The 27,724-nt window shown below is 52.8% G+C and overlaps 3 protein-coding genes across 7 annotated transcripts in view; 1 reads left to right on the top strand and 2 right to left on the bottom strand.

The window, feature by feature from the left end:
* Positions 1–633, bottom strand: part of Fam187a (family with sequence similarity 187 member A) — a 1,720-nt gene extending 1,087 nt beyond the window's left edge. Inside the window, 1 exon segment of the mRNA XM_019210500.2 lies at positions 2–633. Coding sequence (XP_019066045.1) covers positions 2–616 — 615 coding nt within the window. The 5' untranslated portion in view covers positions 617–633.
* Positions 634–702: 69 nt separating this feature from the next.
* On the bottom strand, positions 703–4,558 carry Ccdc103 (coiled-coil domain containing 103). Of its 3 annotated transcripts, XM_010642927.3 has the most exons (5): positions 4,428–4,558; positions 3,325–3,477; positions 2,885–3,020; positions 2,153–2,356; positions 707–777 (listed from the first exon to the last, which is right to left on the bottom strand). In XM_010642927.3, exons 2-5 carry the CDS (start codon positions 3,465–3,467, stop codon positions 772–774), a joined length of 489 nt encoding a protein of 162 aa, XP_010641229.1. In that variant the 5' UTR covers positions 3,468–3,477; positions 4,428–4,558; the 3' UTR covers positions 707–771. The 3 variants fall into 3 exon arrangements, with proteins under 3 accessions (XP_010641230.1, XP_010641229.1, XP_010641228.1); XM_010642928.3 differs by lacking the exon at positions 2,153–2,356 and having other exon boundaries at positions 703–777; positions 4,428–4,555; XM_010642926.3 differs by lacking the exon at positions 707–777 and having other exon boundaries at positions 1,935–2,356.
* Positions 4,559–4,732: 174 nt separating this feature from the next.
* Positions 4,733–27,724, top strand: part of Eftud2 (elongation factor Tu GTP binding domain containing 2) — a 40,042-nt gene continuing 17,050 nt past the window's right edge. The window contains exons 1-13 of one of the 3 annotated variants that reach the window (XM_033763083.1): positions 4,733–4,841; positions 7,107–7,215; positions 15,165–15,330; positions 15,787–15,865; positions 17,752–17,827; positions 18,136–18,201; positions 18,724–18,759; positions 21,413–21,503; positions 21,887–21,969; positions 23,992–24,158; positions 25,199–25,323; positions 26,996–27,059; positions 27,265–27,355. In XM_033763083.1, coding sequence (XP_033618974.1) covers positions 7,111–7,215; positions 15,165–15,330; positions 15,787–15,865; positions 17,752–17,827; positions 18,136–18,201; positions 18,724–18,759; positions 21,413–21,503; positions 21,887–21,969; positions 23,992–24,158; positions 25,199–25,323; positions 26,996–27,059; positions 27,265–27,355 — 1,149 coding nt within the window. In that variant the 5' untranslated portion in view covers positions 4,733–4,841; positions 7,107–7,110. The remainder of the gene's footprint in view (positions 4,842–7,106; positions 7,216–15,164; positions 15,331–15,786; positions 15,866–17,751; positions 17,828–18,135; positions 18,202–18,723; positions 18,760–21,412; positions 21,504–21,886; positions 21,970–23,991; positions 24,159–25,198; positions 25,324–26,995; positions 27,060–27,264; positions 27,356–27,724) is intronic. The other 2 variants (XM_010642929.3, XM_033763082.1) reach the window with 2 other exon arrangements.

Genomic DNA, 27,724 nt, shown 5'->3' with positions numbered 1-27,724 from the left:
GGTACCGCGGTGGGAGGTCCGGGCTCTGCAGGTAGCACAGGCCCAGGCGCCACTGCTCACCGCGCATCCCGCAGCGGTCGCAGGGCGTCCACTCCCAGAAGGCAGTGAAGACGCGGAGGGCCCCGTGCTGCTTGTCCGCAGAGGGCTCCTGGCCCCTGTCCTGGAAGGCAGCCAGCAGCCCCTCGCTGCTCTGGACGTCCACATCGTAGGCATAGAAGTAGTCTCCCCGGCGGGTGCCACAGAAGTACAGGCCGGAGTCCTCGGGCTGCGCGCGGAACACCAGCAGGCTGAACATGCGGATGCCAAAGCGTGTCAGCACGTCGCTGCCCGCCCGCACCTGCGCTGCCTCCGTCAGCAGCCGCCCGTCGAAGTCCGTGAGCACCTGGGTGTGGCCACTGCCCAGGTGCTTCTGGTGGAACCAGACCACTGCGGGCACCTGCTCAGGCTTGCAGTGGCAGGGCAGCTCGAAGCTCATGTCGGCCAGGTAGGCGGCGTTGTCGAACATCAGGAAGGCGGGGCAGGGTGTCTTCTGGAAGATGTTCTCCTTCTCCATGACCTCGAAGCCCCTGAGCGCAGCCCAGACCCACAGGAATACGGTGGCACTGGCCAGCCCCATGGTATGGAGGGGCCCCAGGGAGGGGCAGCCCAGGCACTGGGGATTACGGGGCTTCTAGAAATCACTGTCTGGCAAGAAAAGCATCTTGTGGCCGGAAAAGAAGAAGCTGGCTTGGGCCAAGGATTTAGTTCAGTGCAGGCACAAGGACCGGAGTTCTATCCCTGGTGTTAAAAAAAAAAAAAAAGAAGAAGCCAGCTGCAGGGGAAACAGCCAAACCCCAGGTGCCTCTTCCCTAGGCGGGAGCACACACACACACACACACACACGTCCTCCCAGTGTTCCGGCCTGGTCATTCTAGAACTGCCCTGCTCACCTCTCAGAACACTGTCACTGGCCAAGAATGGCTGAGGGACACGGTGGCAAAGGGCTTGCAGCTCGGGCCCTGCCCTGCCTGCCCCGTGAAACACTTCCCTTTCCATCTCTGGGGAGCTGAAGGAAGAGGCCCTGTCCTAAACACTTGGCACCAGGAACACCGGCCAGACAGAAGCCCACGGCCTGGGGCTGTCCCAGGCTCATCCTGCCCATGGACTTGGTCCCTATAAGAAAACTCTGTACCTCAAATAAAGCAGCCTTTGACCACAGGCTTTGGGTTGTAAATATCCTTTAGAGCTAAGGGGATGAGCATTTATCTGCCACAGAAGCCATAAGAGTTTGCCACCCTCCCACCACCAAGGATAGAACTCAGGACCTTGTGCTTGCGAGGCAGGCATGGTGCCACTGAGCTACATCCCCAGCCCTGCCACCTTCTTTTTCTGGGTGAGGCTGTACCTGGTGTCACCGGCACTGTTGGGGACACCCCCCCCCAGGGGCTTGGCAGACCTAGTAGAGGGAGGGAAGCAAGACTGCTTCCTGGGTCCTCGGTTGGCCTGTGGATCTACATAGCTCAAAATACAGAAGCTGAGCGTAGTGGCACACACCTCTAATCCCAAAAACTGTGAGAGGCTGAGGCAGGAAAACTGAAAGTTCCAGCCCAGTCTGGGTAACTTACTGAGACCCGGTCTGAAAATTAAGAACTAAGGGGCCGGAAATGTAGCTCAATGGCACTGCACCTGCCTTGCAAACACAAGGTCCTGAGTTTGAACCCCACTACCCTCCCCCAATTAAATAAAAATAAGGAGGGCTGGGGACACATCTCAGTGCAGAAGTACTGGGTTTGACCTCCAGTACCAGAAAAAAAAGGGGAAGGGTAGATGCTGAGGAACTGACAAGTGGCAAAGACTCAAATTCAACTTTTGTTTGAAAATTCCAAATTGGGGCAGGAAGTGGGCAAGGGCTCCTTGTTGCAGTCCTGCAGACGCCAAGCAACACTGAAGGTGCTGGGGGTGGTCAGCAGAGCTGGTACAGCCTCCAGAGCTCCTGCAGCAGCCCCTGCTCCTCCCTGCCAAGCACCTCTTGCCCAGCCCCGGGGGCGCCCATCGCCTGCAGCTTCTGGAACAGGGTTCGGCAGCCCTCACGTTCCGCAGGGCTCAGCAGGCTCAGGTTCAGGGGGAAACGCCCAGTGCCCGCCAGGCCCCGCAGGATCCCCAGCACCACCACCTGGTCAGCTGGCCTCACATGATTGGCCAGAGTCATCAGCAGCTCCCCAAGAAGTCCAAACCCCACGTCTGTCTGGAAGAGGCGGCCTAGCATGGGACCCCCAAGCTGCAGCAGGGCCTGGTAGCGCTCGGGTTCACTCCGAAAGCGTCGCCGCCAGTCGCGGTAGAACTCTGCTGAGGTCCCAGGCTGGAAGGGCTCCTCCTCCTGTGTCAGAGGGAGAGGGGCCCCGTTCTTCCTGCTGCCTGGGATGGTGAGGGCGGGTGCCCTGCACTGACTCTGCTCTCTGAGCCCTCAGGGGCTCCAGGGGGTGAAGGAAGAAGGGACAGGACAGGGCAAGAGGACCGGGGATCCAGGCTGTGGTTTGAGGTTCTCGTTCACACTGGGGTCTTCCTACTCATGGAGGGACATAGAGCTGACCATCTGGAGTAGTCCAGGTTTACTCTGTTAGGGTGAAGGCCTGAGGCAGAGCAAACCAAATCTGATCTGAGCATGAAAGTCTGAGCTCTGATGGTGGGACCTGCCGAGCCCTACTTCCTGACCCTTCTGCTGGCTTCCATCAGCCCTGCCGTGCGCTGGTTGCTTTTCCTTCTGGGGGTGGAGGCCGAATCCAGACTCTGTTGGCTTCTCATGAGAATAAAGATGAGGTGTGCGTGCCTCGGCAGAAGACGGAGCGGGAGCTGTGGGACAGAATCCGGCTGGGCCGGAGGGGTGGGCGGATGGGGCAACACCTACCTGGGAGATCTCAATGGCCACACCCTCCCCGGGGGTCTCTCCCCGAGTGGCATGACAGTTCCAGGGCACAGTCCTCCTTCCACCCTCCTTGTCCTTCCGCTCCAGTGGTTTTAGATGTGACGCGAGGACAATACTCCTGTGGGCAAGGGACAGAGAGCGGAAGACGAACTTAATGGAGGCAGCCAGACCTTTTGCCCAACGTATGTGGAACAGCATGGCCAGGCAGAAGCCTTCAGGCCCTACCCATGTGCCAGGCCTGTGCTCAAAGTCTTATGTGCAGTCGCATGTTTATGGGGAACAAGAGCTAACCTGACAAATGAAGAACCGAGGCACAGAGACTAAGGAGCATGCAGAAGATCACAGAGGAGCAGAGGGAGGGGCCAGGCAGAAGTCCACAGGGCTCGACTCCCGAGGGCCCACCAGACCGGCAGGGAGCCAACCTGAAGTCTTCGTAGGACGGCACCCTCTGTGCCACGGCCCGCAACTTGGCAGCATTCTCTCGCTTGTACTTTTCGTCAGCATCGAGTGCTGCCTGAAGCTCTTTCTCCAAAGCTTTGAAGTCAACGATGCTACTCTTTTCCATGGCTCACAGCCTGGCGGGCAAAGGGAGCGCACATCAGTGGGGGTTCGGTATCACAGGCAAGAAGGGCCTCTGGACTGCCTGCCAGAACACAGAATGACCCCAAAGCACTCAGACGCTTGTCTTGGAGTGCTACAGAATTTCATCTTCCTATTTTACAGATACAAACTGGATTACATAAGAGTACTGACACAAGGTGTGTCCTGGCTTTCAGGGTAAAGCCCTGCCTTAATTTTGTTCCATACCTCTGATAGGACTCACTGCTAGATCACTTGCTCAGTGCCCTAGGTATAACAACAACAACAACAATTTGGGTGCTTCAGCTAGGAGACATTGGGCCTTCAGAATTCAGTTTTTCTTCTTCCATATAGCAAGTTTTTTCCAAAGACGACCTCACACAAAACCAGAAGTTTTGTTAGATACTTGGGATACAATTTTGGCCTTTATTAAGTGTCTCTAGTTGAGAAAGGCACTTTTCACTCAAACCCGGGCAAAAACTGACTAGGAAATGGAGTAGGAGCAACAGAGGAAGGAGCTGGATGATCCCCAACCCCCAATCCCTCTGTCCAGCCCAGGGCCGGAGGCACAGGTGCCTAGGTAGCCCCATGGTCCCACCCCTGTGACCAATAGCCTTTGGGTACCTGAGGCTGACTGGCCCTTTCTACAGGAAATCTCTATGGTTCTAGTCTGGGCTTTACTTGTGAGATCTCTCTGAACCGCAGACTCCTCGTGAGTTGAGCTGGATTTTGTGGTTTAGTCATGCACAGCCCTAGGGCAGGAGGTCCGCAATGAATCCCACAGCCACCCCTACCCCAACTGAAGAAGTCAAATGCCACGAAAACAGCACGCTGGCCAGCATCTGGACTCGGGGGTCTGGGCTCCTGTCCAGTTCTGGGCCCTTCCCAGTCATTGAATAAACAGAGCAACACTTCCATCCCCCTCACTTAGCCCCCAGGCCCTCACCCCAGCAGCCCCAGCCTGGTTTTCTTTAGGGATCCTCTGATACGTTAAAACCGGAGGGTAGCTCCGCTGATTCCACTGCGAGCGGCGCTGGTTGCCTAGCAATCACTCCGCCGGCCCGCCCACGTGACCGTAGAAGGCCCCCTCCTCGGGAGGTCCCGAGGCGCCTGATCAGATGCACGCATCATTCGGTCCAACTTTCTCCGGAGCAACCCACGCCTTCGTTTGGGGACCCACATCACCCCCTTTCCGTTCCTGTCTCCTGAGCCAGTATTCTTCGGAGAGGGTCTTCAGGCACAGTGCTGGGCGACAGCGGGGTCCTTCCCGACGCGGGCGCAGCGCCGTCGCGGCGTGGGGCGGAAGCGCGGTCTCTGGCGGCTGACTCCAGCGCTCCGCGGAGCAGGCGGGAGGTGAGAGGTGAGGGTCGATGGCGCGTGGACGTCGTTCCGAGGACGTCGGGAAATTAAGAGAGTCGGACCTGGAGGAGGCGTTATCTCCACTTCATAGATGGACAAATTGGGACCTGGGGCGGGAAAGAGCATGGAAAGCCTCCCACCTCACCCCGCGCACGACTGTCCCGGGGTTTCCTCGATATCGCCCATTGTTAAAATCCCGTCCCCCGGTGGGGCTGTCCGGTCTCCTCTCTCATTCCCTCTTCCGTTTGTGCGTTCTCTCTGCCCAGGGTTCTCTGAGTTTGCCATACAGCGTAAAGGTGCAGGTTTGAGACCTGGAGCCACTCGTTTTGTTGGCAACTCTCTCGCGCGGTGTCGGAGTCATTAATTCACTCCGCATACTTACTGTGGGCCTATTTTTATGCCAGGTACTATTTTAAGGAAACACATCCTTAAATTTTGGTTGGGGAAATCAACAATAAACCGAGATGTCTATCGGGTCCTGATTAGTGTTGATAACAGTGCAAATGGGGGTTGCAGACTGTATGGGAGACTTCTTAAAGTGACGGAGAAGGTGGCATTTTAGTAAAGCCTTGGGTGAAATTAAAGTAAAGAGGCATAAATATCGGAGAGAATGGCAAGCGCAGTAGCCCTGAGTTCGTAAATGAGATTGGCTTGTTTCACCAACAGTCTTCTGCAAAAGTTTTGGTGATCACTTTATGGGAATCTTAAGGGAAGGAAAAGAGCAGAGATGTGGTGGCTGCTTGGGAATAGAATCTGTAGCCAGAAAAGTTTCCATAATATACATTTAATGTTTGGAAATAGAATCTGTAGCCAGAAAAGTTTCCATAATATACATTTAATGACAAGTCCTCTAATTTTCTACATTATCTACAGTCAGCCCTCAGCATATGGCATTGAGGGAGATAGAGGTATGAAATATGTCTTTCAAAGTTAAACCTTCCATCAGTAGACATTTACTCGGTTTCTACTTATTCCAGGTGCAGTCTTGAGCATTCGCAGGAGAGCATACAAAACACAGGGCCTAAAACAATGCTAGCTAACACTGATTGGAGCTGGAGGGGAATGTGTCACTTTCCTTGCATGGGATATTTTACTTAATCCTCATTTTTTTTTTTTAATGATGGCAATATTTATTTGAAAGTAAAGGCAAAGAATGAAGGAGAAACTAGCTCTGTAGTGTGAGCTTGGGCGAGTGAAATAGGAAACGCGAGATAAAAGTGCCCCTTGGAGGACAACACAAGGTGGGCTGTTGTGAGGAAAGCCTTGATAGCCAATCCTCATACTTTTTGTTTTCATTTTTGTGTTTTGAAACAGGGTCTCGCTATGTAGTTGAGACTGACCTGGAACTCACTATGTAGACCAGGCTAGTCCCTCGAACTCAAAGTGATCCTCCTGTCTCAGCCTCCCGAGTGCTGGGATTACAGGCGTGTGCCACCATGCCCGGCCCAATCCTCATACTTTATACAGTGTGGATTATTCGCTCCATTTTCCAGCTGAGGAAGCATGTGAGAGGGAAGTAAATTACCTGAAGCTAGATGTTGTTAGTGATGAAGACAAAATTTGAATCTAGATTGCCTAACTCCAGAGGTCTGATGCACAACTCATCTTCTGGTCATTGCTGTCAGACTGTGGAGTTGATGAGGATGCAGTTTATTTCTGTTCAGGAAAAAAGTGATTCTGGTAAAGGTGCAAAAGGTTACAGGAGCATAGAAAAATGAGTAGAGGATCTAGGAAAATTTGAAAGGGGTGGCATTTGAACTGTTCTGTGAGTAGGATTTAGGTGGTTGAAGTGGAGAAAATCCACAAAGTATTGGTTAATTACACAGGAAAATGAATAAGTTTACAATGAAAATGCAGACTCCACCGCAGTTGAGATCAAAATCAGCCTCACCAGCAGTGGAACAAATTGAAATCAACCTCCACTACCACAAAAAAGAAAAGAGGAAATTGAAGGAGTTGTTCTAGATGGAAAGAGTAGAGGCATAACAACTACTTGTAATGCAAATGTGTGATATTAATTTTCTGATCTTGACATTTTATCGTGATTATGTAGAAGATTGTTGATTGAAAATGAACTGATAGAGAGTACGTAAATAGAGACTGAGTAGGACAGAGAGGTAAAGTGTGAGACTTTTGGAGGATCAGTAAGAGTTACACCTGAAGAAGAGATGTGTAAAAGGATGTGGTTACCAGAAGACTAGAAGAGCGAGGGTGTCTTGGCAGGGTGACCCTGCCAGAAACTAACTCTTCTGTCTTTGAATTTTAGCATCATGGATACTGACTTGTATGATGAATTCGGGAATTATATTGGACCAGAGCTTGACTCTGATGATGATGATGATGAATTGGGCAGAGAGACTAAAGATCTTGATGAGGTAAGGTCATACATTGCTATTTTCATCTGTTTGAAAAGAAGAAATCGTCAGGCGTGGTGGGGCATGCCTTTAATCCCAGCACTCAGGAGGCTGAGGCAGGAGGATATGAGTTTGAGGCCAGCCTGGGCTACATAGTGAGACCATGTCTCAAAACCAAAGGAAAAAAGGAATAAAATACTTTGTTCTCTTAATACCATGTGTACATCTCTGATATTGCCTTTTCACTCATTGTGGTCTTACACTGCCACCAAAAAGCTTAGCTATTAAAATTCCAAAAAAGAAGGCCGGGGATTTAGCTTAGCGGTTCGGTGGCCTGCCTCGCAAGTGCAAGGACCGAAGTTCGATCCCCGGTACCCCCCAAAAAAAATTCCAAAAAAAAATTTAGCATAGTTTTGTAGATGAGGTAATTTTGTAATCTGAACACAATTTATCTGGCAATAGTCTTACCTCATTTGTCTGAAGTGTCTTTTGTTTTGGAGGGGGTGGTACCAGGGATGGAACGCAGGACCTTGCACTTGTGAGGCAGGCAGCGGAACCACTGAGCTACATCCCCGGCCCCTGTCTGAAGTGTCTTTTGACAAACATGAATAATTCCAATTTGGATACGATGGGAGCTCCCTCACAAGTGTGGGTTTTTAAAGATTGTAGGAAAAGTAGGAAGGGGAGGTGCCCCTCTGATTCCCTTCAGAGGGCTGTGGAGGGTGAAGTTCAGAGTGGTCTGAGGCTTGAGAAGGGCACCGGAGGTGGCTTTTATGTTTTCTGTTTATTTTTTTTAAATCCAAAAGCTGAGGCTCAGAAGTAAGTGTCTTTTCCTAAAATATGGAACATGGTCAAGACTTGAACTCCTTTAGACTGATTGATTTTTGATACAGGAGATGGAACCCAAGGCTTTGTGTGTGCTCTATGTCCATTTTTATCTTTATTGTTTATTATTTATTTATTTATTTAGGGTACCGGCGATTCAACTTGGGACCTTTGTGCTTGCGAGGCAGGCAGTGGCACCACTGAGCTAAATCCCTGGTCCCTCATTTATTTTTTGAGACAGGATCTGACAAAGTCATGAATTTCCCACACCAGCCTTGAATTTGTGATACTCCTGGCTCAGCTTTTATATATAAATATTTTCTTTCTGGTACCGAGGTTTAAACTTGGGTCCTTGCACTTGCAGGGTAGGTGGCAGAACCACTGAGCTAAATCTCCGGCCCTCAGTTTTTGTATTTTAACATTGTTCAGCACAGGATGATGTCGAAGTAGATGGGCTCACCACTTAGCAGCAGGTTAGTCAGGATTGAGGTGACAAGTTACTCTAGGGACAGCAGAAAGCAGAACTGGCTGCTATTTTCTCTAGCACGAAATGTTCCTCAAAGTAGAAAAACACAGTATATGCTGGAGAAAGGAAAGTTGAAGCCATCTGGATGAGTGGAAGGAAACATCTTTTAGCCTTCGGTGTGTTCAGATCTGCAGACCTGGTCAGGTTGTAAGACAGACCTTGTGGAGTAAACTGAGCCACTGGGCATCTTTGAGAAACGAAGAGTCTGTGATGGTACAGGTTCGTGATCCTGGTGCTCTGGGAAGCTGCAGCAGAGGGTCAAAAGCTAGCAACTTACCTAGACCCTGTCTTTAAAAAGGGCCGGGCATGGAGGCGCACACCTGTAGTCCCAGCACTTGGGAGGCTGAGGTAGGATTGCCTTGAGTTTGAGGCCAGCCTGGGCTACAGAGTGAGCTCAGACCCAGCCTGAACTCATAGTGAGACCCTGTCTCAAAAAGGGGGGTGTGGTGGGGACAAAGTTCTCTGTACAGGGCCAGGGTCTAATTCTCGACGCCACACATGCACATGCGCACACTGATTGCGGGAATTAGCTGTGGTGCCAGAGAGTGAAGGAGCTCATCTGTCACCAGAGGTGGCGATGGGAAATGTGTGCGGATCAGTAAGTGTGATGTGCCCCTGTGGTAACCTGGAAAGGGAGTGTGAGCTCCTGGAGAACAGTTTTCTCCTGACAGGTGACTCAGTCGAGGCTGTAGATGTATCTCCTGTCTTGCTTCTTCGTGCTGTGTGGGTGCTAGAACCCAGGGCCTTGTTCACACTGGGCACACACTTTACCACTGCACTGAATCCCAGCCCCAACACGATGAATCTGATCTGAGCAAGATCTTAGAAAGAGGTCTTTTATTGATTCCAGACTTTTTTGGTTCTTTTTTTTTTTTTTTGGTTTTTGGTTTTTGGTTTTTGAGACAGGGTCTCACTTTTTAGTTTATGGTTTTTGGTTTTTGAGACAGGGTCTCACTATGTAGTTCAGACTGCTCTGGAATGCCCTGTGTAGCCCAGGCTGGTCTCGAACTCACAGCGATCCTCCTGTCTCAGCCTGCTGAGTGCTGGGATTACAGGCGTGTGCCAACATGCCCGGCCTTTTGCTTCTTAATAGGGGTTGTTAAGAGAAGGTTTTTGTTGCATAAGTGGTGCACAAGTGCATTCTCACTCAGAACGTATGGGTGGAGCCTCCCTTTGCCCTCTTTGCTTCCATTTCCCTTTTGAAGGTTACCCGCTCTAACTCCTGCTGTCTTTGGAAAGAAAGCACAGCTGGGCAACATGCGATTAGGTGGAGGTCGCCGCTGAATGAATGATCCAGAGTGTTGATTATTGGGTCCCCAGAGCTCCTGTGGGATCCTGGGGGTCAGTGATTCCTGTAAAGACGAGAAGGGAGGTTTATAAAACATGTGCATGATGGCAAGCTAATTATTGAATAACAAAATTGCATTCAAAGTGACCCAAACAAACCTGAATTCCTGGCTAAATAGGCCTTGATTGTTCGTTCATTTTTTATGGAGCGCTTTACTCTGCAGAAAATTGTAATGCAGACAGTGCCATGGACAGCCTCTGCCTGCCTCTGGAGCTTCCTGCTTCCTGTGAGGACAATACTCCCGGAACACAGCCAGGCACAAGTGCCACCTAGGAGATTGAGCTCGGTGCCGTGATGACCGTAGATGAGGACTCACCCTGGCTGGGATGACCAAGACAGGTTTCTGAGGAGGTGACATTCGGAGTGGACCTGAGGAGTGGATAGCTGTGGGTGGACAAAATGAGTGGTTAGTGATTGTCTGGGTCAGCAGCCTCCAGACTTTGGCACCGGGGACTGGTTTCACGGAGGAGAATGTTCCGCAGTTGGAGGTAGGGGGTTTTCAGGATGATTCTACCCAATTACATGTATTGTGTGTTAATTTCTATTATTATTACGTTGTAATGTGTAGTGAAATAATTACACAACTCACCACAGTGCAGAGTTTTTGGAGTCTTGAGCTTGTTTTCCTGTAGATAGACAGCCCCGTCTCAGGTGACAAATAACCTGTCTCAGGTGATAGGAGAGAGAGACACCTGATGGTGTGGCTCTGTCCAGTCTACTCTTGGTTCTCATTTGGTTGCTGACTGCGGAAAATGCTGCTTCGCCAAGGCAGGGTGTTACCATGGAAGCAGGCTTTTCCACGCTCTTAGGGCATTCTCCGGGTACTTGAGGTGTGCTCAAAGGTACCAGGACCACTGCTGGCCAGGTGTGGTGGTGCACGCCTGTGATCCCAGCACTTGGAAGGCCAGTCTGAACTGCCTAGAGAGCCCCTGTCTCAGAAAACGAAACAAAACGGCCGCTGGCATTTGCAGTCTCTCTTAGCAAAGACAGAGTCGATTGACGTGGTCGGTCAGATAGGTGTGGACCCACTCCTCCCCAGCTCGGCTCCTTTGTGGTGGGGAGCGTGCTCACACTCTGGGAAGCTGAGCAGGGTGATCTTGCGCCAGCGGTGATAGAGATTGTGGAGCGGGTGGGATGTCACGGAGGTGAGCAATTTGTGGCCCATTTTGTCAGTGAAAGGCTGCCGGCGGGGACCGTGTTCTGAAGAGCAGCTCCTGGGTGGCTCTCGTCACTCGGAAGCGTTGGCCCGTGATCTCCCTTGGAAGCTGCCTCCCTCCTGTGCGTGGAGGAGATGTCCACTCTGCGCCCACAGCCTCGGAGCTGCGAGGAGACGTGGGGAGGGAGCACTGTAATATGGCTTCACTGCGTTCAGTGACATTTTCAGCCAGCCAGCGTTTCCTCACGCTCAGAAGCGACCTCCGTGACCTGAATGGTGAAGCCAGAAAGCGACCCAGTCATGGCGGCCTGCCATACGCCGGCACAGAGTGACCACTGCCATTGTCCTGATGCCTAGGAGGTCCGCAGCTGTGCTGTTGGTTGGCAACACCCTCTGCACGTCCTCCTGAGAAGCGTGTCCCACCGAGGAGCATCACACCTTGTCCAGATTAGTAGATCTGTCACCCTGGCTTGTGTGCCACAGCGCCTCAGCATGCACCAACAGTCATGCCTCTGTTTCTCTAGTAGTGCCAGCCGCGAGAGGAGCACTTCCGGCCGTTTGAATGACAGCCTGTCCTCTTAACGGTCACAGCAGCTGTCCTTGGCACCAGGCAGGATCGGCCCTTCGCCAGGGGAGGGGCCTCGGCACTATCAGTGCAGCAGCCAGCAGGAGGGCCGTGGACACACTTGCTGGCAGGTGCCCCAGCGTTGCCTCCTTTCTGCGAGCTTGCGTTTCTTTCTTTTGAGAAGTTCCAGGGCTTGTCTCATCACAGGGTGTGGTCTGCGTGGTAAAGTGGTTTTGAAGGTTTCATGGCAGCTTGTCTGTCTGCTCATCCTGGTTACAGAGCGGCTTGGAGAGTGGGACCCTCTGTGGCAGTGACCCCGTGACTCCACAGCACTCCATGTTTTGTCCCGAAGCTGCTGTCTTTTGTTGCAGTCTTAGCGCCTTCAGGCTGCTCCCCATTTTGAAGAGCCTCTCCAGCACATTTGTCTTGACTCACTGGCGGGGCTGGCTGTGGGCTTCCCAGAGCTGACTGGGATGCAGGCCCCGTGCAGGAGAGAGGTGCGGGCAGAAGTGGCGAATAAAATAGTGGTGGTGCGTGCGCGACCTGACGTGAGCCTCTCATTCTGACTGGCGCCACTGAAGGCAGCCTGCTTGTCACTTGCCGCTCCCCAGACGATTTGATGTGAGTAGGCAAGCAGATAAGTGTGGTGTCGGCACAGTCCGGCCTCTGTGTGGGCATCCGCCCCGGCTCCAGCACCGCCTCGGGGCCGCTCACCCTCTGTGCACCTGCTCCTCTCGGGCCCTGGACGAGTTGGGGTGGATCTGGGGGTGAGAGCCGAGTATGACGTTCCTTTGGGGTGATAAAAATGATTGAAAACTGATGGCGCTAATTCTGTAAACATACTAAAAACCACAGCATTTTGCCCTTAAAATGGTAATGTGTAGAATTCAGATTATGTCTATGAAGCTGTCAACAACAACAAGAAATAAGAGCAGGCTGGTGGGTGGTAATGCTTGCCTTCTCCTGTGTAGTGCATGCGGGTGGGCAGCTCTGCTGCCGGCCTTGCTTGTTTGTTTGTTTGTTTGTTTGTTACCAGGGATCAAACTCATGACCTTGGGCTAACAGAAGCAGGTGGGGAACCACTGAGCTAAATCCCCAGCCCTGGACCTTGCTTGTTGATCGGCCCCTCCCGGCTCATCCTGGCCACTGTCGGCTCTCTGGCACAACACGTGCCTCCCTGTGTGTTAAGCTGAAGATGACCAGAGGTGCTGCAGTGCTGCTCAGCTCCTTGCCTGTGCCCCAGTGACCCTGCCCTCTGTGCTCCGTGTGAAAAGTTCCTGGACGCAGAGTCGCTGGGATTGGAATCTGCACCGGAAGCGTCCGTGTGCAGATCGTGATTTTATGCTGAGTCCCTGGGGAGTGCTCTCAGTCCCCTCTGGTCTCCTCCGCCCCAGAATGGGGGTCTGCAGCACCCAGTGCACGTGAGAGACTTGTGTTATTGTTGGGGTGTAACCTTCACTGGAAGACAGGGAGCCTCCTTAATAAGTGGTGCTGGAGAAACTGGCTGCCCACTTGCCGAAGATTGAAACTAGACCCGTGTCTCTCACCATGCACTAACCTAAAATCAAAATGGGTCAGACCTTTTTTTTTTGGTACCGGGGATCAAATTCAGGTCCTTGTGCTTGCAAGGCAGGTGTTGGAACCTCTGAGCTAAATCCCCGGCATTGTCAGATCTAAATATTAAACAATATGCTGGAAGAGAGTGCAGGTGGAACTCTTGACAACATTGGTGAAGATAAAGACTTTATAAACAAAACCCTAGTCACACAGGAAATATCACAAGTAATCAATAACAGGGATCTCATCATATTAAAAAGCCTCTGCAGAGCAAGAGAAACCACCAACATAGTGAAGAGACAACCCATGATGTGGGAAAAAAAAATTGCTACCTATTCATCACACGTAGAAATACTACATATAAAGAATATATAAAAAACTGAGAAAGCTGGGGATTTAGCTCAGTGGTTCTGCCCCCTGCCTTGCAAGCACAAGGACCCGAGTTCAATCTCCAGTACCAAAACAAAAAACAAAAAAATGAGAAAAATGAGATACCCTCCCCCCATTTAAAGACCCAATCCAAAAATGGGCATCTTAAACAAATAAACACTTCTTAGATGAAGAAGTAGAAAACAGCTAATAAATACATGAAATCACATCACTGGTCCATTGCAGAGATGCAAATTAAAACAACGCTAAGATTCCATTTCACTCCAGAAGGAATGACTATCAAGAAATCAGCTGGGCTGGAGACTGGGCTCCGTGGTTCTGCCGCCTGCCTCACAAGCACAAGGGCCCAAGTTCAATCCCTGGTACCAAAAAAAAAAAAAAATCAACTCGGGGCTGGGGATTTAGCTCTGGTTCCACCACCTGCAAGCGCAAGGTCCCAAAGTTGATCCATATGTGCCCCCCAAAAAGAAATCAGCCAATAACAAATGCTGGTGGGGCTGTGGGGGCAAAGGAAACTTCCACTGTTAGTGGGAGTGCTGACTGGTACAACCACTGTGGATGGAAATCAGTATGGAGATTTCTCACAAAACTAAAACTGGAAATTCCAGGACTTGGCTATTACCCTTAATATTTTCCCGAAAGAATTCAGAGCATCATACCACAACGATATATGCACGCCATGTTTGTAGCAGCACAGTGTATAACAGCTAAATCTTAGGAACAGCCCCATTGTCCATCAGTTGATAAATGCATAAGGAAGATGTGGGCTTTTTCTCTGGTGGAGCACTACTCTGCCACAAAGAAGGATGAGCTCGAGACATTTCTAGTTAAGTAGATGCCCCTGAGACCGTCCTTTACTGAGGTGTACATCAGTGGGAGAGGTGGAAGATTTTCCTATGATGTATGCAGGGAGGCACCACACAGGGCCAGTGCAGGGGAGAGAGTAGTGGTTTCCTTTCTGAGAGGCTGCTGCCCTGAGGACAGCAGAGGCCATGGCTGGGCAGCGGTGGAGAACAGTGGGTCCCTTGCTTAGTGATAGGGCGGTGAGGGCTGGGTACCTGGTGAGGGGTGCTGGTTAGGGTTATTTCCGACTGGTGGAGTTTGAGCCCTGATAGGGTGCTCAGACAGAGAGGAGTAGAAGCAGAAATTATTACGGCGTGGGCATGGTGCCGCCCGCTTGTCATCCCAACACTGGGAGCTGAGGCAGGGGGAGCACTGCTGAGTTCGAGGCCAGCCTGGACTGCATAGCGAGACCCTGTCTCAAGAAAACAACAAAAAAAGAAATTGTTACATAAAATCCTGCGTTGGGCTGGGTCCACTGCTGTGTATCTCCTCTGGCATTCTCGGAGGCCGCAGCAGGAGAAATTTCAAGGGCCCTGTGTTCAGTCATCGGTGCCACCATACAGTAAAAACCCTTCCGTTTCCCAGCACTTGTGACCAGTCGCTGACTTACTTTTCAGAAGCAGTTCCAGAACCCGGAGTGGGCTGTGGAGATGGGCTTGTTCCCGCGCTCTGCCTGGCTCCTGAGGAGAGCGGTGTGAGCCTGGGCTCCGTCCAGGGAGTGCTTGCCAGTGTCCGCAGCCTCTGCCCTCTCTGCCCCCAGATGGACGAGGATGAGGACGAGGACGACGTGGGCGAGCATGACGAGGACCACCCCGGGATGGAGGTGGTGCTGCACGAGGACAAGAAGTACTACCCGACAGCTGAGGAGGTGTACGGCCCCGAGGTGGAGACCATCGTGCAGGAGGAGGACACGCAGCCCCTCACGGGTGTGCCGCGGGGCGCGGAGGGGGGTGGGGCGGCAGCCCGGCTCTTCGCTGCGCTTAGGGGCATTTCTGGGCGAAGGTGCAGCTAACCCCGTTTGTTTTCTTTCTGTTTTCGTGTTAACCCTGTTTGACTGTTCTTTAATTCCTTTGCTCCTGAGCAAATGCTGGTGTCCACTGGGCTTTTGCCCCCAGTCTCTCTGCCTCTCCATGGTCTGCCGAGCCTCCGGAGCGCAGCCGCGTGCTGGGAAGGCGAGGAGGGCCTCTGAGCGCACATGGACACGACCTGAGCCTGCCCTCTCTTCTGCTTCAGGCAGAGGCAGACCCCAGCACCCTCGCGTCCCCGAGTCCCCAGGCGTTCTCTGCATGGGCGAGCCCTGACTGCGGCCGGCTCCGTCCTTCGGAATAGAGCCTCTGTTTCTGTTTTATGTTGACCTCATGTCGTGGCTTTGTTCCCTCTAGAGCCCATTATTAAGCCCGTGAAGACCAAGAAGTTCACACTGATGGAGCAGACTCTGCCTGTGACGGTGTATGAGATGGAGTGAGTCCTGCTGGTCCTGGGGGGCTGATGGGGGGTGGAGGCCCAGGTGGAGAGGCCGGCCATGGTAGCAGCACTTGATCTGCCAGCTGCCTCCACCTGCGTGGGGCTGGGACATTCACATCCAGTCCTGAATTTTCTCTGGCCTTCGTCCAGATCTTACCTTTCTTCTTTCTCTGTGACTTATTATTATTATTATTATTATTATTATTATTATTATTATTATTAGATTATTTTCACTCTGGGATTGAACCTAGGGCCTTCGTGTGGAGCTACATACCCAGCTTTTTATTTGAGGAAAGGTCTTACTAAATTGGTGGTTCTTCTGCCTAAGCCTCCCAAGTAATTGGAATTACAGGTGTGGACATGGCCCTTTGCATCTTTAGATTCAGAGACAGATTCTGTTTGAGACAGATTGGGAATTAGAATTATCAGTGTCAGGCCTGTGCCAGTCCCAACTCAGGAAGCTGCTTACTCTATTTCGGACCCTGTGAACTCTATCTTGACAGGGGAGGGAGGCAGCTGCGGGCAGATGTGTGCCTAGGGCCAGCCGTTCAGGCTCTTTATCTGCGGGCCTCAAAACCTGAGGGAGGCTGGGGACGTAGCTCAGTGGCACCATGCCTGCCTGGCAAGCGCAGGTCCTGAGTGTGATCCCTGGTTCTTCAAAAAAAACAACAAAAGCCCGAGGAATATGCTTGTGTGCCTGTGTATCGGAGCTGTGAATCCTTCCTAGGTGAGGAAGCTGCTTGTGTTTGCTTATAAAACAGGACCTCTTGTAATTCAGCAAAGCCAGGCCCCTTTCTGAAATGGCCAGCTTGCTGGGTCGTCAAACTGCTTGCTTTGGTGCTGGGTGCTGGGGGTTAAACCAGGGCCTGTGCACTGAGCTGCTTCCTCTGCCAGTTAAGGTGCTGTGCTGCCCAGTCTGGGCTCCCAGGCTCCCAGCATGCTGTAATGGGTCATGCCCAGCTCAGACATTGTAAATAACTTTCCAGTAACCTTCAGAACTTGCTTCATATTCCTTTGCATTCTCAGTTACGGAGTTTTAAGTCTCTGACCTTTGAGGGCAGACCCAGTCACCCAGAGGCCATGTGCTGTCGGTGGTGTGGGTCTCAGCTGGGGCCACTGCTGGCCACAATGGGGATGGGCATCCCGAGTGCCATGCTAGTGGCCTTTGACGGCCTTTACGAGAGAAGCTCGCAGAGCGATGCTGAGCCCGTGGGCGCCTGCAGACCATCAATGTCACCTAAAGGTTTGGTGTGGTGCCTACTCCCACACTGAATGCAGGGCATTCCTGGCCCTTTTGTATTTTATTTTGAGACAGGGTCTTGGTAAGTTGCCAAGGCTGGCCTCAAACTTGAGATTGTTTTGCTTCAGCCTCTCAAACTGCTAGGATTATAGATTTACCCTTCCCTACCTAGCTAGCCTAAAGCATTTTAAAGGGACAGTTCTCATAATTTGTGTTAGTTCCAGTATTGGTTTTGTTTTTCTTTTTAAATCTAATTATTGTTCAGTGTGGTGGCACCTGCCTGTAATTCTAGTTCTCGGAAGGCTGGGGCAGGAGGATCGCTGTGAGTTTGAGGCCATTTTGGATACATATTGAGCTCAAGGCCAGCCTGAACTCCATAGTTAGACCCGGTCTCAAACCGCAAACCAGCCAACCAACTGGAGTTTTACTGCTGAAATCCCCAAGATAATTTCCTTCTGATACGTCCCATGGGTAGCTCTTTTGTCCCCAAAGCCAGCCCCACGCAGATGGTGCCATTCTGCCTCCTTGCCTTTTCCAGTCAGTCTGAAGTCTGTTCCTGCCTGAAAATACCTCGACTTGCACTACTCCGTGTTTGAAAACTTCTGCCAAAGCCCCTTCCTTCTCTTCTCTTTCCTGCTTCCAGTTTCTTGGCTGACCTGATGGACAACTCGGAGCTCATCCGAAACGTGACCCTCTGCGGCCATCTCCACCACGGCAAGGTGACGCCAAGGGTTCCCGGCCGGCTCTCCCCACGCGGGCGTCCCTGAGCCACGTCTGTGTCTAGACAGACGTGGGAAATGGAGCCTCACTGATCCTTACGGGACCGTGTTCCTAGGGGATGCCTGTCCAGGAGGGCTTTTGTGTTTCATTTAAAAACGCTCCTGTGGCCTCCGTGCTGATCTTCTGCTGTTCTGTACCCTCCTTGCACCCTTCTCGTCCCTCGGTTACGTGGTGTACTGGGAGTGCGGGAAGGACACCACAGGTTTGCCTCTGCGGGGGCAGGTCCTGACCAGCTCTTTCCTTTCAGACCTGCTTTGTGGACTGCCTCATAGAGCAGACGCACCCAGAAATCCGAAAGCGCTATGACCAGGATGTAAGTGGGGCTGGCGCAGGCGAGGGGGGCCCTTGGGAGCGGAGGGGCGTCTCCTTCCCCTCCCTTTGCCTTGCACTCGGCAGACTTGGTGCCCGCAGAGCTGGGTGTCTGTCTGGCCTCTATTAGTAGCCCGAAGGAACAGCACTCCGCTTTCTCAGGAGCCTGTAGTGTTAACCTGTGGTGTTTACATGCCCTGCTCTGTACTGGGGGTCCCTCAGTTGTGAAAGTCCGACCTTCATAGTCTGGTTATTAGCCTGCTCTGTAAATACCATACAGTCGGACCTCATTGCTTTCGTCGTAAATTTAAATGCCTGTGAATGAGGCTGCCTGGAGCACCGAGTCTCAGTGCTCGGTCTCAGCCAGATTGACTGCCTGCCGCACGGCTCTCCAGCCAGACCCACTTGGCAGCACCGCCCCTGCCTATCCCCCGCTCAAAGCCCAGGATCTCTGGCCCTCCCGAGGCAGACACGAGCTGAGGGTGGAGGCTGAATTCAGGTCGTAACAGCGCTGTGTCTTTTCCAGCTGTGCTACACCGACATCCTCTTCACGGAGCAGGAGGTGAGTGTGCCCAGACACTGTGCTTCTCAGTGGGTAGCCCTGGAGGACAGCGCCTAGGCCTGTTCTTGCTCAGCCTGCCCCACGCCTCTTCCCCTGTCCCTGTTGATTCAGAGTAGGATCAAAAGTGCAGTGAATATTTTAAGTCTTGAGGAAAATTTTATTACAGTAAAAGACAGGTTCGTTGCCCTGAGCCCCCTGAGAACCCTCCCCTCGCTTGTCCACACTCATCCCATCGCCCTTGCCAGTTTCTGCAGCGTCTCTGGAGTTCTCTCTCCGTGCCTCGAGCTGCAGTGTTGGCTGCCTCAGAGTCACGATTCAAAACATTTCCCTTCCGTGGTCACCTTGACTTTGGGGAAGAGCCTTAAGTCACACGGTGCCAGATCCGATGACAAAGGCAGACAGGACACAGCGTCGTGTTTTTAGCAGCTGCCTTTCCTTTGGATAGTGTGTGGCCGCAGCATTTGCTGTATGTTTTATCACACCTCGGAAATTTCCTCAGGAAAGAGGACTCCAGAGCTGCTCCCAGAACGGCCAGAAGGGATGCGACAAGTGTGTTCGGGAGGCGGGGATCAGTGCAGTGCTTTTACTGTAATAAATTCATCAAAATGTGAGTTGTGATCCCCTCGTCATGGAATGAGAGCTGGTGAGGCACAGTGTCCCTGGCAGGATTGAGCATAGCCCAGAAAGGCCCGTCTGAGGCCAGTGTCTGCCGTGTGCCTGGCACTTCTGCCCTGCCGCTGTGGAGTGGCTCCAGGCACGGGGACGTTCACCCTCCTGCCTGTCTCGGTCCCCTTTCCCTTTGAGAAAGCTTTGCCTCCCTGCTTCCTATTGCCCAGCTTTTATTTTGTTCCTTATTTATAATTTAGGTTTCTCACATAAAGAGGAACCATGGGGCCAGGGATGTAGCTCAGTGGTACCACACCTGCCTCACAAGTGCAAGGTCCTGTGTTCAATCCCCAGTACCAAAGCAAAAACAGAAACCGTGGATATTTAAACTTGTGTGGATTTTATTATTATTATTTTATTTTGTTTTACTTTTTGGGACTGGGGATCAAACTTGAGCCCTTGCGCTTGCAAGGCAGGCAGCGGAACCACTGTCCCCAGTGCTTCTGTGAATTTTAAAAGGAAGTCGCTCTTAGTATCTGGAAGATGACCTGGCCTGAGACCCAGGCTTTCAGTTTCCCCAGGAACCTCTTGGAGAAGGGGTTCAAGTATCTGAGCTTCTCTTTGTCTTCCCATCTGGATTTTTATTCCTCTCTCCTAGCTCTTGTGCCCACCTCTATTTCTGTCCCTTTTTTCCTAAATGATCACACGGAAGGCTCAAATATGTCAGCATTGTTAGCCAAAAGGACTTGGAATGGTGTCAGCACAGGATGGTTAATCAGTGAAGCCAGGTGTGGTAGTGTGCACCTATAATCCCAGCACCTTGGAGGGTGAGGCAGGAGGATCACCATGAGTTTGAGTTTAAGGTCAGCCTAGGCTACACAGTGAGTTCAAGTCCAACCTGAAATACATAGTGAGATCATATTTCTAAAAATAAAAATAAAAAAATCAATGACTATTAGCTATTCTTTTTTTTTCTTATTTTTAATATATATTTGAGTTGTGCTTTAAATATTTATTTCCTATTATAATTTTTTTTTTTAGTCCTAAATGGTTACACACCCTTGTACTCCATTTACTTGGGAGGCTGAGGCAGAATTGTGAGTTAAGGCCGGTCTGGGCTATATAATGAAACCCTGTCTCAACACACCCCTTCTCTCCCCAGATTTTCTCTTTTTCTTTTTTTTTGTGTGGTACAAGGGATTAAACTCAGGACCTTGCGCTTTCGAGGCAGGAATGGCACCACTGAGCTAAATCACTGGCACCCAAAATTTTAATTATATCCTGGTTTCCAATATAGGAAGAGGATAAGATTCTAGTACTCTAGACTCTTGTTAAGGCCTAGTAATTTTTTTTAAGGCCTAATAATTGCTTTACTGTCCTTAGTTACTTTTTTTCTCATTGCTGAGACAAAATATCCGACACCCAAAGTTAAAAGGGAAGAAGGATTACTTGGCTCGCAGTGCACAGAGCTTTCAGTCCGTAGTCGGATGGCTCCAAGGCGGGGCAGCACGGCAGAGGGGCGTCACAGAGGACGAGCAGTTCATGGCGGGCAGAAGGGGGCAAAGCAAGCGAGTGACCAGCACGAGTGACAGCAGCAGCTTCTTCCTGCCCCTGGCTTAGGTAGGGTGGTGCCAAACCCCTCGGTGGACTGATGTAGGAATCGCAGGCCCCTAATCCCAGCATCACACACTCTAGGTCCAGCCACTCTGAAAAGCCCGCCTGTGACAGGTGCAGCTTTGGGGGAAGTTGGCTGCTCTGCTCTTTTCTCTTTTCCCTTTTTTCTGTGGTGCTAAAGGTCAAACCAGGGCAAGCACTGTATCAGTGTGCCACCTCTCCAACTTTGTTCATTTTCATTTGTACTTTTAATGTATATGAACCAGTTCTACACCCTGCCCCACCCCAACATGTTGTTGAAGGTGTTTGGTCCTCAGGGCTGGTTAGAAGCCTGGGCAGAAACCCCCACTGCCTGGGAGACGGGGAGACCTGGCAGCTGCTTGGCTTGTGTCATCGCATAGGCAGGGCGGTGACGGCTGTGTGTGCCTTCCAGAGAGGCGTGGGCATCAAGAGCACCCCTGTGACAGTGGTCTTGCCAGACACCAAGGGGAAGTCGTACCTCTTCAACATCATGGACACCCCAGGTGGGACACCCTGCTCCTGCCACCAGGGCCCGTGTCCTTTTCAGAGAGGTGCACGCACAGTTTCCCCTCCCTCCACTCCAAGGGGTTGTCCATTAAGGGGCTCCAGGCTTCTCATGTTAGCAGCTGCCCTCTGCAGGATCCTGCTTCCTTCTTCAGTGCCCTGGAAGATTTGCCCTTTGCAGCCCCTGTGTGGGCGCACATCCCCACACACACCCAGGCCACCTCTCCCTTCTGCCCACCTCCGTGGGTCGTGCTGTGCCCTCTGCACCCAGGCTGCTGTGCAAAGCGTCCTCCAGGAATGTGGCTTGGAAGGCCGGGAAGGGGCTGTGGCGCAGAGCTTTGCCCTTCAGTGCCGAGGCAGCTCACTTGGCATCGCCTTCCAGGACACGTGAACTTCTCCGATGAGGTCACGGCCGGCCTGCGCATCTCCGACGGTGTGGTCCTGTTCATCGACGCTGCAGAGGGGGTGAGTGCCCTGCACCTGGTCCTCCTCCTGTGCTGGTCCCCACACTGGCCGTGGGCACCACGTGGGCTGGGAGTGGGGACATGGGCGTCCTTGGGCTGAAGGCTGCAGACGGGGACCAGGTGAAGGTCCCCTTGCTCGCTCCCTGTTGCTGAGGCCCAAGTGGTGGGGCCCACAGCAGTCCTGGAAGCCCCAAGACAAAAGGAACAACATAAAGGAACGGAGGGAGGAACCCATAGTCCCCTGAGTGGGTTTTAAAAGTTCAAGAACCTTCTGAGAGGTTGGGCTTGAAAGGCCAGGGTATCTTTTTACCCCCTCAGTTGGAAGGAAGGTGGGTGACTTGGTCGTTGTGTCTTCCCTGGCAGGAGCCAGCAGGGGGAGTCAGAGTCATCCCTTTAAATGAACTGGGAATAATTTCACACTTAACAAAATGTTTTGTCACCCTCATTTGGTTTGTGTTCTCTTACGCACTTGCCTGTGTGTGTTTCCCCTTTGAGAGTTGATCTTGTGAGGAGGACACAGTGCAGTCATGGGACTCGGGAAGTTCCCCCGATGCAGTATGTTATGCCAGTAAATCTCGCTCTACTCCCCAAGGCTGCCTCTGATAGTTGCCCCAGTCCAGGACGGTGGGTGGTGTGGAAGACTTGTGTGTTTAGGCTCTCTTGTTGGAATGGCTCCCTAGGGTTTCTTGATCTCTTATGACACTGGCATTTTGGAAGCGTATTCATTCGGTGTGAGTTTATTTCTGCGTGAGGTTGTTTGTCAGTAGCGCTACCTAAGTGAAGCTGTAACCATCCCATCAGGAGCACAGTCCTAACTTGGGGCACTTAACCAGAGTGGACCAGCTGTGTCTCCAGGGAAAAGTTAATGTGTGGGGTGCTGGTGAGTATTCTATTCCATAACAGACTGTACCTGTGGCTTCACCATCCTCTGATGCTTTTCTGTCTGATTGTTACAAATAGGTATTTATCTTTCTTTTTTTTTTAACAGTGCTCAGGATTTCACCCAAGTGATGATACTTAGGATGCACTGAACTACAGCCCCAGCCCTTTTTTTATATTTTTATTTCAAGACAGGGTCTCACTAGGTTTCCTAGTTGTTTTGTTTTTTTGTTTGAGATAGGGTCTCACTATGTAGTGAGACTGACCTGGAACTCACTATGTAGCCCAGGCTGGTTTTGAACTCACAGCGATCCTCCTGCCTCAGCCTCCCGAGTGCTGGGGTTATAGGTATGCGCCACCACGCCCAGGCTGCTTCAGGTTTTGTGGTTGGAATTGTACTGTTCACTAGCTCATGCCTAGCATGGCAGGTTCGGTTCTTGAAACCCACTTCAGGCCTCACATCTCAGTGCTCTTGAGGGCCCGCCTTTTCATCCCCGGACCTGTCCCACCCCATGGACTCTTCCTGACTTTCTGGCACAGAAAACGTCCTTGCTCCGGTCTCAGGGTTAGCTGTTCTGTCAGGGCATTCTTCTCCAGGGAGGCCTGGTATTAGAAGCAGGATCTGGGCAGTGAGCCACACACCTGGCATCCTGCACTCTGGGAGGCTGAGGCGAGAGGAGTTCGAGCCCAGCCTGGGCAACTTAGTGACATCTTGTCTCAGAATCAAAATACAAAAAGGGCTGGAATGTGGGGAGGAGGCTCAGTACTACAAAAGAAAGTGCAGCCAGAAGTTCCTGGTCACCTGCCCACCGGTGCTTGCATGCCTGTGTGCCCAGAATGTCTGTTCAGGACTGGCTGAGCTCAGTGTGAGTGCTTGCCCAGCGTGTGTGAGGCCCTGGGTTCCATCCCCAGCTCTGCAGGCGAATGGAGAGACAGGAAAAGAGCAGCACTCGGCCTCCCAGATCCCCGATTCCCCTGGCAGCATGGCTGTGCTGGTTCCGCCTGGAGCAAGCAGGCCAGTCCAGGTTTCCCGGGCACCCTCGTCTCGGCCCTTCTCGCACCAGAGCACGCGTCAGGTCCTCCTGGCCCTTCCTGACGCTCCCTGCCTCCCCACCACATCCCACCTCTGAGCCTGTGCCCCTAGGTGATGCTGAACACAGAGCGGCTGATCAAGCATGCGGTGCAGGAGAGGCTGGCAGTTACCGTGTGCATTAACAAGATCGACCGGCTCATCCTAGAGCTGAAGCTCCCACCCACCGACGCCTACTACAAGCTGCGCCACATCGTGGACGAGGTCAACGGGCTGATCAGGTGGGTGCCGGCCTTGGACGTCCTGGTCTTACTGAGAACCCGAGGTGGCTGTGCTGCACCTCCTGGCTCATGCCCCAGGGTATGGTGGGTCTTGCCGTCAGCACCATGGCCCTCATCAGCTCGGGGTCTCGCCTCCTGCAGTCACCCCCAGCTCTCAGTCATCTTGTCTCCTCACCACACTGCCCCATAGGACTGGACAGATGCTGCAGCTCAGTCTGCTCTGGGAGAAAGGGTGGCACGTGCTGTGGGGTCACTGAGGCACTCTGCAAGATCGCAGCATGGATGAGCACGGCCAGGGCTGACGCTGCCCTGCTGTCCCGAGCTGTGCCTCCTGTACAGCTGACTGCTGTAGGGCCCAAAATATTTTAAGCTGGCGCAGTAGAGCACATGCATACTCCCAGCTACTCAGGAGGCTGAGAGGAGAATCGCTTTAGCTCGGGAGTTTGATGTGTTTGGTGTGTGTGTGTGTGTGTGTGTGTGTGCGTGCGTGCGTGCGTGCGCGCGCGCGCGCGCTTGCTGGGAATCAAACCCAGGGCCTTGTGCCTTCCAGGCCAGTGCTCTTTCACTGAGTTACATCCTCAGTCCCATAGGCCTGGGGAGTTTGAGACCAGCCTGGGTAGCATTGTATCTCACAAAAGACACTTAAAACTAAAAGTTTTGGCCTTATGGATATAGCTTGGGGTGGGAGCTTTGCCTAACATTTTGCAAGGCCAGCACTGCAAAATATAAGTAAGTAAAGTTTGGACCTGACCATCTAAGGCAAAACCCCTATGGCACAGGATCAGTAGGCACAGGTGGCAGAAGTGGGGAGTTGCTCTTTCTCTCTCTCCGGCAGTGTCTGTTCTCTACCACATTGAGATTTCTCCCCACGCCTCCCCGGTTCCCGTCCCGTCCTGTCCCGCACAGCCTCCCGTGTGGGTGACTTGCCGAGCTGGGGCCCGGTGTGCGGCTCCGAGTCAGAGCAGCCCCGCTGGCCCTCCTCAGTCCCTCTCAGAGTGCTGCACCCAGGCCGGACCTGGCTCACCCTTGCTCTCTCACAGCATGTACTCCACCGACGAGAACCTCATCCTCTCCCCACTGCTGGGCAACGTCTGCTTCTCCAGCTCTCAGTACAGCATCTGCTTCACACTGGGCTCCTTCGCCAAGATCTACGCTGACACCTTTGGTGAGTGGCCTGCTGGGGAAGCAGCTCCCTCCCAATCCCACCGGGGCTGTGGGCTGAGCAGTTTGTAAACACCAGAAAGACATTTAAAACTTGGTCAGCGGCCAGGAGTGGTGGTGCACACTTCTGATCCATCCCAGCTTCTTGGGAGGCTAAGGCTGGAGGATCACAAGATCAAGGTCAGCCTAGGTACTTAGCGGGACCCTGTCTCGAGTCTGGAAAGGACTGGGCATGTGACTCCGCATTCCTCGATTCTGTCCCGCTGATAACCCCGAAGAAGAAGGGTGAGCCAAGTGAGCAGTGGGTGGAGTGGATCTGAGCCAGGCTGCGGCAGCAGACTCGGGTCTCTTGTCCCTGTGTACTCTCACTGCTGCACAGGTGCCTGGATTCCGGTAGGAACAGCCTCCTGTCTTGGGGCTGCTGTCAGTTTGTGAAGGAACCAGTGTAGGTGCCACCATCGCCCTGTGAAGAGCCATGCGTGGGCTTTTGGAGGTCAGCACCGAGGGGCAGGCCAGGGGTCACAGGCCCTGCCCTGCATTTCCTGTGCAAGGCACAGAGCTTCTCGGAGGACTGTAACTGCTGAACGCACATGCACCATGCCGTGAGCCATCTCCTGCTCCCAGGGCCTCCACCCAGGGGCATCAGACTCCCTCGGGTGGTTAGCGCAGAGTTGTGGGCCGCTCCAGAGTCTGCAGGGCAGGGCAACAGAGGAAGCAGGCGCTGTGGGTGGGGGGAGGGAGTCCCAGACACCATACCCTGCAGGTGCCTAGGAGCTGTGGGGTCAGGCCTGTCCCACAGCTGTGACAGACTGACTGCAGGAAAGGCCACCTGGGCAGACGCTGCTGATGGGAACAGGGCTGCAGGTGCAGGATGGCACTGTACGAGGGGCTGCACAAGAGGAGGTATCCCAGGGAGGTTGGAAGCCAGAGTGGGGGGGGCCCTGGAGTCCAGGAGCGTAGGCTGCAAAGTCAGCACACAGGTGTGCAGTGATCATGGTGCAGGTGGCATCGCACTTGAGAAGAGTGGGGAGGGAGAGGAGGACGTGGTCATGAGCCACGTGGGGAAAAGGCTCCAGAGCGCGAGTGCGTGTCCGGTGGGGACTTGGTGCTGAGAAAGTGGGTGTGTGCCCTGGGGCCACCTCGGGTGGGAGGCCTGGCTTACGTTGGGCATCGGAAGAAGTGGCTGTTTCAGGAGCAGTGGCTCAGGTCTTCACAGCCACAGTTGCTTGGCTACATCCCACCAGGACTTGGTGTGACTGCACCAAACTGGGAGATGAGCCCAGGTCACTTTTTTTTTTTTCCTGGAGGCCCGGGTGATTGCCTGCTGGGAGCAGGGTTTGTGGGCAGTGGTGACCTGTGGCAGAGGGCAGAGCAGAGCTCCCAGCTGGATCCGGGCTGAGGTAGTGCCAAGTCCATTCCCTCAGGGGGGACTTGGTTCCAGCCCACACCAGCCCTGCTGCGAAGGAGACTTGGACTCCTTCCTGCCTGGGCTCCAGCGCAGTCATCCGCCCTGTCCTTTGTGCCTCAGTGTCCATGCCTACCTGGGTAGAAGGAAATGCCTGGGCCCCAGAGAGGAAGGTGCCAGGATTCCTCAGCCGCAAAGCGCCTGGGCACCTGAAATAGAACCTCAGACAGCACTGTGCTAGGTAGGTGTAATTGTGTGCCTTTTCCTGCAGGTGACATTAATTATCAGGAGTTTGCTAAAAGACTCTGGGGTGATATCTACTTCAACCCTAAGACGTGAGTAGGGTGCGGGGCGGGGAGCGTGTTTGGTTTCCCAGCAGGCCAGGCAGATGGGGGGCGTGGTGGTCCCACAGCAGTCTGAGCCCTGGAGTCTTTGGAAGCCGAGATCACAGCACGGGGCTCCCTCCGGCTCCTCAGACCCGCCTGGCTCATTGATGCCACCCCCTTCTCCCTGGTCACTGGGAGCACATCTGCTCCGCAGGCGGAAGTTCACAAAGAAGGCCCCAACCAGCAGCTCCCAGCGAAGCTTCGTGGAGTTCGTCCTGGAGCCCCTCTACAAGATCCTGGCTCAGGTGAGCATGGCTGCCAGTCAGTCCTCTGCCCGCCTGCTCAGCACTGTCCTGCCAAGCCTGAGGTCCCCGGTCCCCAGCGGGGTGCAGGGTCCTCTCTTGGGCCCAAGCCTCTTTGCTGCTCCTGATTTCAGCACTGCCACTGGACTTTGGGGAAGCTGGAGGGGCACGGTGTGATGCACCCAATCACTCCACACTAGAACTTGTCACTGCAGCCGTGGAAATGAGTTACAGGTCAAATGGTGAAAACCTCCTTGCTCGTTGACAGTATAGGAGCACTATTGCAGTATTATTTATATCTGACTGAAAAGAAAAACGAGATGTTAAATTTTCACTTATGAATATTTTATTGAATTTATTCTGGTATATCCC

Source organism: Fukomys damarensis, unplaced genomic scaffold (assembly GCF_012274545.1).
Source record: "Fukomys damarensis isolate Sample0158 unplaced genomic scaffold, DMR_v1.0_HiC HiC_scaffold_13, whole genome shotgun sequence".
Classification (NCBI taxonomy): Eukaryota; Metazoa; Chordata; class Mammalia; order Rodentia; family Bathyergidae; genus Fukomys; species Fukomys damarensis.
The sequence above is the reverse complement of the archived record's forward strand: the minus strand, read 5'-3'. Positions and strand labels throughout refer to the sequence as shown.

Excerpts from the sequence above, each read along its gene's own strand:
- Ccdc103 (XM_010642926.3), bottom strand. The coding sequence starts at position 3,467 with ATGGAAAAGAGTAGCATCGTTGACTTCAAAGCTTTGGAGAAAGAGCTT. Across the intron at positions 3,021-3,324 it reads CCGTCCTACGAAGACTTCAG|GAGTATTGTCCTCGCGTCAC; the intron begins GTTGGCTCCCTG and ends CCTTGCCCACAG. Across the intron at positions 2,357-2,884 it reads TGGCCATTGAGATCTCCCAG|GAGGAGGAGCCCTTCCAGCC; the intron begins GTAGGTGTTGCC and ends CCTCTGACACAG.